We start from the raw sequence: 10957 nt of genomic DNA on the forward strand, positions 1-10957 counted from the left end.
TATAGCTCTCGCTAATTACCAATAGGGTCAACGATAAATACAATGTAAAATAAATAGTTTTGGGGATCATAATTCTCTCTTTATTCACAATTAGCCAAAAACCAAATTTAGCCTCCTATAGTGTGTGTGTGTATATATAATTGCAAATGGAATTATTATATATATATATATATATATATATATCTTTTACCTTATTTTAATTTTATAATACATGTATAGTAAATTCCCGCACGCCATTTATGCATGTGGCAGCCAAAGAAGATCCAGAACCGGTCACACATCGCACACAGATTGATTTTTTCTTTTTTTGGGTAATAACATCGCAAACGGATTGATATATTATTTATTAATCTTCCACGAAAAATCCCAAATTAACCTACTCTGCTACACAGCTCTGGTATATATAGAAGATAGTCCCTAATAGCTTTTTCTCCAACATATTCACACATTTTTTCCTCTTGATATCCATTCAAATTAAGTTTTCAGAGTTAGTGCTTCCTTTGGGGAACTTATTTAGTAGCTATAGAAACATAAAGAATGGCTTCAATGAATTGGAACTCTAAGAGCACTATTTCTTTTACATTTGTTAATGCTGCTCTATGTTTGCTGTTGGTTTTGCATTTCACTACAACTTGTGAAGCTACATTGTCTTCCAAGTTTTATGACAAAACCTGTCCCAATGCAATTAGCACCATTCGAAGCTCCATTCGGTCAGCAATTTCCCGAGAGCGTCGAATGGCAGCATCCCTCATTCGCCTTCATTTCCATGACTGTTTCGTTAAGGTACTTCAAATACACTATGTAGATGCTTAATTAGTATGGTATATATTTTTGACAAACATATAATTAATTAGTATAGTTTGTATGAATATGTTCTTGGTTTTTCGTAGGGCTGTGATGCATCAATCTTACTTGATGACTCTTCCACATTCACAAGTGAAAAGAACGCATTGCCTAATAGGAATTCCGCAAGAGGTTACGAACTCATAGAAGATGCAAAAGCTAAAGTTGAGAAAATATGCCCTGGAGTTGTATCTTGTGCTGATGTCCTTGCAGTTGCAGCACGTGAGGCTTCACTTGCTGTAAGTAGCAATTAAAATCCAACCTCATCATATCAAAAATGAAAAACTATATATTATAAGATATTCCAATTAATTATTAAATTAATGTAAAAATTTAATTTATACAGGTAAGTGGCCCATCGTGGACAGTGAAACTTGGAAGAAGAGATTCAACAAGAGCATATCCAGATGTGGCCAATACCGATCTTCCAGGTTTCACAGAGAGCCTTGACAGACTTATATCTAGATTTGGTGGCAAAGGCCTAAGCGCAAGAGACATGGTTGCATTATCAGGAGCACATACAATTGGACAAGCTCAATGCTTCACTTTCCGTAACAGGATTTACAGCAATACCAGCGATATCAATGCTAGCTTTGCTCGTTCTCGAAGAAGCCGTTGTCCTGCTGCTGTAACCCAAGGCAGTAGCAATTTGGCACCCCTTGAATTGGTAACGCCCAATTCATTCGACAACAATTACTTCAAGAACTTGATTCAGAAGAAGGGTCTTCTTCAATCTGATCAGGTTCTGTTCAGTGGAGGATCAACAGACAGCATCGTATCCGAGTATAGCAAGAACTCTGCTAGATTCAGGGCTGATTTTGCTGCTGCAATGGTTAGGATGGGAGATATTGAGCCTCTCACTGGTTCTGCTGGGCAGATTAGAAGGGTTTGCAGTGCTGTCAGCTAAAATTTGTGACTACATTCTTTCATTCTTTGATGTCTTCTTAAGAAATATATGTTCTTTTGTTGAAAGATAATTAGCATTGGACTTATATGTTTTTAATAAAGAACAAACACAAACGTTTGTCATTAATTTGTATTTGCAGTTTTATCCAATTGTCCCCAAAAAAAAAAGAAAAAAAAAAAAAACAATTGTGGGATTCAAGTGTGTTCATTATATTTTAATTAATAAACGTGTTTTTTTTTTTCCCCATTCTACCAAATAATACATTGGACAACAATTACTTCAAGAACTCGACTCGGTTAAATTAAAAAGGATCTTCTTCAAAACATTTTAAATTCAATTTACTTCAACCAAAATATTTTTTCCAATAGAGTAAATGTAGCATTAAAGTAATTAAAGTATCCTGCAATGCAATAGTTAAAGTCTGAATTTTTCTTCTGCGGATAAGAAGGATTTGTACTTTGCTGATGGTGTCAAGTGTCAACTAGATAAATGATATTGTTTTTTGATTTAATCATGTTAATTACTTCAGACGTACAAAAAAGAAAATTAAAGTTTCTTTTAATATTGGTTCAACATTCAATATGTTTTTTTTTTTGGTCGTTTTGGAAACACTGCAGAGACAAATTAATCATTATTTTCTTAGAGAATGTTTATGATTTCATAACCTTTCACCGCATTCAAATTAAAGAAAATAAATAAATAAATAAAACTTGTGTTTCTTGAGTCAACAAAACATGTTAAGATGGATTTATTTTAAAATTATTATAGATAATGTGCAAAAATATTAATTTTATTTGCAATCCTTTTATTTGTGCAAATATATTCTTGTATATACATATAAATCTAATTAATTATTCAAGTATAAAGTTGGTTAAAAAAAAAAAAAAAAGCTTAAAGGCCCAAATAAAAAAGTTAGATGAGATACAATCAAGCCCTCGCATAATTATTCCACCAAAAGATAAGCAAATAAATAAAAGCCTCCAATTACTTAAAAAAGAATTTCCAAAGGACAAAAGTTGGTGGTCTTCGATTCGGTGCACGTGGTGCCTACCATCTACAGGGAAGGAAAAGCAACGTATCACGTCTAAGCTTATCCTTATTTATTTATTTATTTTTTTTTCTGAAATATCTAACTTTTTTTTTTCTTTTTTTGAAACACTGAAATATCTAACTCTATCGGCAAATTTTATTAACAAAATTTTTCTAGCTAGCCAAACTATTTCAAGTTTTATATTAATCAATCAAATATATATATTTTTTCTTACATACATTGGAGGATTCAATTTTGGAACCTCATCTGAAAGAAAAATAATTTTGCCACTAGACCATCTTGAAAAGGACAATTAAATAGAAACTTTAATTAATAATCAAGTCATTAATTTTTATTATCCTTGATTTTTTTTCCGACCATCATGCGTTATTTACAATGTTTTTACTTTTTAGACACTTTGGAATGATTTGTTTACCATTTAACTAAGATACCACATAAAGTAGGCGGTAGAAATAATAAAAATATCAAACTTGGGCATGCAGGTGGGCTGGATCTGCAGCTGTTATATACTTTTGGAAACTGGCATCATATATGCATATATTCTCTTGCAAATTTCACATGTGTGTACATCGGCTTTTGTTCACAATTTGCCCAAATAAGACCAACTCTTAACTTATAGAAAAATCAACTTTGACTTGTACAAATTCAAATCTATAATAACATTCAAATTAATCAATTTTGAGAGCCAACCAAAGAATTAATTATACTATAGAACAATTCATCAACGCGGTCAGTGAAAGAAGAAAAACATCATACTATAAATATGATAACAAACCCAACTCTTTCTCCACATCAATTTCCGTTTGCTTCTTTTCTGATCATAATCATCTTTTTCTCCTTCTCTATCAAATTAGCAAAAAACTTGCATAATATAATTAATTGCAAAAAAAATCTTGCTATTAATTATATTTATATTATATAATGGCCTTCCGAGAACATCACGTTCTTCCTGCCTTTCTTTTCCTCTCCATGCTTGTCAGTGCAACAACGACCAAAGCAAACCTATCTTCTACATTTTATGACAAAACCTGTCCTAATGCTCTAAGTACTATCCGAACTTCCATTAGAGCTGGAATTTCCCGTGAACGTCGAATGGCGGCTTCTCTCATTCGCCTTCATTTCCACGATTGCTTCGTCAAGGTATATAAACTTACTAAATATATATAAAAAGATTTAATTATAAACAGATGCTTGTTATAATTAATTTGTTCTCCAATTGTTGTGCCAATATTATTTTATTAAATAACTTTTTTTTTTGGGGGTCTTTAACAGGGTTGTGATGGATCAATTTTACTTAATGATACTGCTAATAACGAAAGGGATGTAATTTTCAATAAGAACTCAGCAAGAGGTTTCGAACTCATAGACAATGCGAAAACAGAGGTCGAAAAAATATGCCCCGGTGTCGTATCTTGTGCTGATATTCTAGCAGTCGCAGCTCGTGACGCATCGGTTGCAGTGAGTGGTCCATCATGGACGGTGAAGCTTGGAAGAAGAGATTCAACAACACCATATCCAGATGTTGCATTGTCTGATCTTCCTCGTTTCACCGAAAGCCTTCCGGAACTTATAGCTAGATTCGAACACAAAGGCCTAAGTGAAAGGGACATGGTTGCCTTGTCAGGTTCGCATTCAATCGGACAAGCTCAATGCTTCACATTCCGCGACAGAATTTATAATGGCGGCGACATTGATGCTGGCTTCGCTAGCACTCGAAGACGCGGTTGTCCGGTTAGCTCAGGTGATTCAAAGTTGGCACCACTTGAGTTGGTGACACCAAATCAATTGGACAATAATTACTTCAAGAACTTGCTTCAGAAGAAAGGTCTTCTTCAATCTGATCAGGTTCTATTCAGTGGAGGATCAACGGACAGCATTGTATCTGAATATAGTAGGAACCCTTCAAAATTTCTGTCTGACTTTGCATCTGCCATGGTTAAAATGGGAGATATTGAACCTCTTACTGGTTCTGCTGGACAGATAAGGAGGATTTGTCATGCTGTCAACTAAAAATTTGGAGCCTATAGCTAGCTACTATATTGGACTTGTCAAATGTATATGCTGCCTTTAAATTCTGTCTTTGATTTGTATTCAAATTAAAAAGAAAAAATTATTAAATTTTTAATAAGTAGACACTTATAGTTATTTGTATTTTTCATTTCCATCAATTGTAAGCGATTATGAGATTAATTAACGTTAATTTTCTTTACTTTGTTAATGTTCATGATGTGTTAAGCATTCTAACAAAAAGAAAAGAATTAATCTTTGATAGATATTGTTAAGTTGTAAGGCTATATATACAATAATTAAAAAAATAATAATTATCCTCTTTCTCCAACAAAAGAAAAATTAAGTTATACACAGATTTCATCATTTTGATGTGCCTAGTCAAATGTACAGATCAGATGCATTCGGTTCTTCTGTACTTCATCTTTTCCAGAGTTTAGCTTTAGAAGAAAGATCATCCATCTTTAACTTTGGTTGTCCATTTTTATTTTGGCATTTTAATTTCAAACCTTATAAATTTTGCCCTATATTTACTTTTCTGCTCTTGAGGAGATAGCGAAGTCCCAGTAGTTTATTATTTCTTTCGATAATTATTTGAGTTTGAATCCTCAATTTTCAATATAAAAAAAGCAAAAAAATAAAAAAAATATATGTATTAGTACCATTCTAAGTTCAGGGTTGAAGTACCACCAGAAAGTGGTTGGAGGAGGGCTTGACGTTGAAACCAACCTCTCCTCCAGCGATTATTGGTGGTCCTCTGGCGGGCAGTAGTGCACCGGCAATGACCAGCTGCTGGTGGTTTTCCGGTTGCAACTCACTAGAGTAGTTTTAAGTAAAAGAAAAACGCTAAGAGGCAGAAAAAAGATCGAGACAGCTAACCTCTATACATGCATGCGTGCAAGCATATAACATGAAATGGTCAACATCTCATAGAGCAAATCAACTTCAAAAATTAACTAATATGAAATCGTTTCAAAACCTTGACATTTGTGAAGAAGAACTTAAATTGGCTGCGATTAATGCGAACATATTTGACTACGGAACTTATAAAGAACGACACCTCTCAATAATTTTATATTTTATAATCTTGTTGTATGTATTTTAAAATTGAGGGATATCATAATTGGTCCAAATTAAAAATCATTAAAGTCAAAGGGAAATTGAAATGTTGAGTTGGTCAAATCTTTGAGTTGACCACAATATTAATTCTTTTACCTAAATTCTTATCACCGCTGCGAGCGACAAGTACATATAATATTTTTATTTTTTCTGCACGGTATTTTTTATTTAATAATTACAATTAAAATATAAAAATAAAGTCATTGTTGGGGAAGAAGATGCATGAGCTAAAGTAATTTAATTTCCTCATCGTCATCATCATGATATACTCCTTATACATCATAATGTAAGTGAACCACTTAAGCAGAATGTGATTTTCGTATGTCTTCCAGCTCAAGTCTCTTGATGAAGACATATGTAAATGATTTGATCGCTGGGTCTTGTCATCGGAGCTTGTAACCAAGTAGGGTATTAATGTGGTTGGTGCTTTGAAGAACTTGATCAACGTGGGACTTTAATATGTGAAATGTTTGTAATGATTTGATTGGGAATATTAATGTGAAATACTGTGAAATTGTATGTTAGTTGATTAGGAATATATGAGAAATGCTTGCAGTTATTTGATTGGAAATATTAAATTGAAATATTGTGAAACGTTTGCAATAATAGTTTGGTAGAAGTAAATATTAAAGTGAAATAACGTGAAAAGTTTCCACTTATAGTTGATTGGAAATAATAACTGAAATGCTTGCGAAGCCTTGGCTCAGTTGTCAATGCACACAACCATTTTTTATTATTATTATTAAGTTTTAGTTTTAGTTTTTAAGGCTGTACAAAATTAATGGAAATAATTAAATAAATTAAGTATCCACTTTCTACAATAACCCAAAAAAAAAAAAAAAAAAACTTAAATTGAAGTATATATTAAGATTTCAAAATCCTCTACATGCTAAGTCAAATACATCTATTTTAATTTGTTATTGGCTTCTGAAGACAGTTTATCTATCTCGATCTTTAACGTCGGTTTTCCATTTTTTTCTTTTGGCATTCTGAATTCAAACATTACGTAAACACGCGATCTCTATACATGCATACTTTCAAGCATAAGCATGAAATGGTCATCTAATCTTAAATGGCAAATCAACCTCAAGAATTAATGTTCGTTTCTGGGCAGGCATCGATCAAATCCTTGACATTTGTATGAAAAAAGAACTTAAATTGGCTGCAATTAGTGTGAACAAATTTGACCATGAAACTTAAGAACCTCTCTCAATATAAAAGTCACAAATCAAAAAGGGAAATTGGAACGTTGACTTGATCAAATCTTTGAGTTCATAATACTCTTTCATCTAAATTCTTATTACCTGTGGTGACGACGAGATGGGTATCTATAACATCTTTTAATTTTTTTTTCCAATGGCATGGACAATTTTTTTTTTTTTTTGGGACAAAAAGACATTAGTTACCTTAATAATTCCAATTAAAACATAAAATAAAGATTTTTTTTTTTTTTAAGAAGAAAGTACTCTTTCCTCATCGTCATCATCATCCTATATTCCTTCTACATCATAATTAATGAAAACGAACCAGTAAATTAAGCAGAATTTTTTTGTCTTACCATCTCAAGTCCATAGATGAAGACATACATCCAAGTTTTAAAAATAGAAACGTATTAATTAATGATATAATATTAACATATTAATCAATGATATAATATTATTATAAAAATTAGTTGTGCTGAATTATCTATTGCTTTGCTAACATATCACAAACATACTTTTAGCTGTTAGAGAAAAATATAAATCAAATGAAAGTTCACCTTTCATTGGCTTAAGTTTTTGGAATAAGTGATAATTCAACATGGTATCAAAACCAAATATTCAAAAGGTTTAATTAAAAAAAAAAAAAAACACATGTAAAGATCCAAAAGTGGACCTACATATGAGGGTATCAAAACCAGAGGTCCAAAAAGTCTTGAGTTTAAAACTCATTAACTTCATCCAAAATAAATTAATTAAAAAAAAACCACATATAAAGACCCAGAGACGGACATGAGAGGGAGTATTAGAGAAAAATAATAAATCAATTAATAAAAAACATATGTAAAGATCCAGAAATTTTAAATTAACTTAAACTTTTGAAATAAGTGTTAACTCAACATTAACATTCTATACTTTTAAATCCGTACATCTATATAAGGTAATTTAAATAAAAATCCTACATCATTTAGAAAGTAAAAACAAGTAGTATTTATTTGGACATTATTTAGAAAAGTTCATTGTTGGGTCTTATAACATTGTTTTCGTAATTAATTAAGTTGGGATATTAAAAAAGTTGGTGTATCAAAGAACTTTGAATTAAGGTGGGGTTCTATAAAGTTGATATACGTTTGCTTATATTGCATAGTGATTTTTTTTGTACAAAACACAAAAAGTACGAGTAACCTTGATTGAGGTGCCAATGCACACAACCATTTTTTTAATCAAATAATTTAACCTTTTTTTAAAAATAAAAAATAAAAATTATACTATGCACCTTTTTCTTTCATTTTTATTATATCTTCTTTTTTTCTTATCTGTTTTTACCCTTGGGATGATGAGTTCAATATATAATAATTTGCCTAAGATGACAGGACCCGCTCGGGAACCCTCCCAGGACCTCCCCGGGTGATCCCACCTAGTGAAGTCCCGCTGGACAATCCCTAGAAAATATCCAATGGAACTTCACCTTAAAACGTAGATAATCAAACACCAGCATTAACATTAATACCTCAATATATATATATATATATATATAAGTCCACAACTGGCCTACTGTACTACAGGCCATAACTACACACATGAGTACCATGGTCTCTACTGAGTCCCATAATTAAAATCAGAGCATTCTAAGAGTGTCAACAAAGTCTATGAGTACAAATGTCAGGACCCGTCCAGAATTCCTCCCCGGAATCCTAGACAAGCCCTGATCCCAGGAAAATACCACCGAACCTTCCAACGGAAAATCCGGCAACACCTCCCCATAGGTAGGACTTACCAAAAATTACCTGCACTAAAATCACACTTTTATACCCATCCCCTTATTCCTCCCGCAAAGCTACAAATTGATTTCTCAATTTTTACAGCACTTCACAACAATAACAGCAGCCCAGTGCATAAATAAAACATAAGTGTCCAAATAGTATACAGAGCTTATGAACTGTTAATCAACAGAAATACAACAAAGATGAAAGAAATAATACAACTGAAATGAATGAGTACAAAAGTACTTCTCGAAACACGATAGCGGCGGAGAACTGGTTCGCTCCGGAAGAACGTATACCACCCCTTGCACCTAAGGGAACGGAACTTAAAAACGTGAGATGCTAATCATCTCAATAAGTGACCCTAGCTACTGAACACTTTTATAGTAATAGTAACAAATAGGGGAATTGAATTAATACCAACAATTAATTAATAAATAATAATAACAGTTGGAAATAATAATTTCCCTCAAAACTCTCACCAATCACTTCGTTGGAAATGTTCCCTTTTTAAAACGATTTCACAAAACCCGATAGTCGTACTTCCCGAAAACCAAGGGACCAAACATTTGATAAACAATAAATAAATAAATACCCCAGTATATAATTAAAATGTAATAAATTATAATAAATAATTTTTGAACACCTTTGGGGTTTGAAACTTTATCTGAAAATTTACACTTGATGCACCACACCATATACCGGTGATGCCCTTCGATACCCAGCGTCCTGAGCACCGACTGGCGGGGAGATTAAAGAGAGAAACTTGCAAACAGCACTTCGGCGTCCCGACAGTACCGCTGCTAAAACCGTCATCCCGGCCAAGGAGGGGGGCGGCTGTGGCCAATATCAAATTTGCCTGCCCACGGTCCAATGGCAACTTACGGGAGACATAATACTTGCGCGCTAAACCACATATACATATACCAGAACACCAATACTGTATGAATGCGTCTAAAATAATTATTAAACCAACCGTACCATTTCCAAAATTACCGTGGGAAATATATCAAATTTTCACACTTACCATCCCACACATTTTTATTTAACAAACCGGTACGAAAACATCGATAACAAATAAAACCATAATTTTTCTCGTAATACGAGGTTCAATAGATAAAATACCGTGGGCATAATTATAAAATTAAACCACCAATTACACAAATATTTTCATAAAATATTTAAACCAATTATGCCCAAGTTAATTTTAAAACCACATACAATTTATTACTGAAAATACCTTGCTCATGCATAATAATTAAAATTAAACCACAATAAAATAATAATTAAATCGTACCACATGAGAATAATTCAAATACCAATTAAACATAATTAATTGCCCAAAATATTATAAAAGGTGGGTCACTCACCTTAAGCGCGTATATCAGCTAAGATCCTCCGCAGGATCAACTCCACTACTCGTACGCGCACTTAAAACATCCATAGTACACCAACAAAATATATTAATATTTTAATCGGATAACTCCCAAATGGGTACCCAGGAAGCGAACACAACGACAACTAAAAATTACGAGTTATATACCGAATCGAAGCTTGAGTGATGAGGATCACGGATTCGGTCTTACTTTCCGGTGATCGAACCCAAGGTAGTCAGAATCTCGCCGGAAAGTTTTCGGGATTCGACTCCTCAATTCTCCCAAACCGTCATGAATTGGTGGAAAAGAATGTCGGATTTGGATTCAGAAGGTCGGAATCAGTGGACAAGGACCGGCGGTGCAACTGGGTACTCACCGGAACAGTAACTTCCGGCGAGCCGCCGCGGTCACCGACAACCGTCGCCGGCAGCGGCGCGTGCGGTGGCCGTTGGCTGAGATTTTTGGCGGTTTTGTAGATCAAGGGGAGAGGATTCCAATGGGATCGACGGTGAGGCAAACAGAGGCCGGACGGTGCAGAAATCGGGGTTTGAAGATTTTCGATCCCGGCCCGTCGGAGGTCCAGTGGTCGTGAAATTTGGTGGGTAGGCCAGAATTGAGGAGGTGGTGAGGGGTGGCTGGCGCGTGTGGCCTGAAAATGGCCGGAAATAGGGCAAACGGCGGTGGAGGGAAAA

The 10957-nt window shown here is 33.8% G+C and overlaps 2 protein-coding genes across 2 annotated transcripts; both read left to right on the forward strand.

Moving 5' to 3' along the window:
• The first annotated feature begins 453 nt into the window (after positions 1–453).
• On the forward strand, positions 454–1943 carry LOC107404036 (lignin-forming anionic peroxidase). Its single transcript, XM_025068489.3, has 3 exons — positions 454–783; positions 891–1082; positions 1190–1943. Exons 1-3 carry the CDS (start codon positions 538–540, stop codon positions 1748–1750), a joined length of 999 nt encoding a protein of 332 aa, XP_024924257.2. The 5' UTR covers positions 454–537; the 3' UTR covers positions 1751–1943.
• A 1653-nt stretch (positions 1944–3596) lies between these two features.
• On the forward strand, positions 3597–5019 carry LOC107404034 (lignin-forming anionic peroxidase). The gene is made up of 2 exons (XM_016010970.4): positions 3597–3941; positions 4074–5019. Exons 1-2 carry the CDS (start codon positions 3723–3725, stop codon positions 4809–4811), a joined length of 957 nt encoding a protein of 318 aa, XP_015866456.2. The 5' UTR covers positions 3597–3722; the 3' UTR covers positions 4812–5019.
• The last annotated feature ends 5938 nt before the right edge of the window (positions 5020–10957 follow it).

Source organism: Ziziphus jujuba, chromosome 12 (assembly GCF_031755915.1).
Source record: "Ziziphus jujuba cultivar Dongzao chromosome 12, ASM3175591v1".
NCBI classification, from domain to species: domain Eukaryota; kingdom Viridiplantae; phylum Streptophyta; class Magnoliopsida; order Rosales; family Rhamnaceae; genus Ziziphus; species Ziziphus jujuba.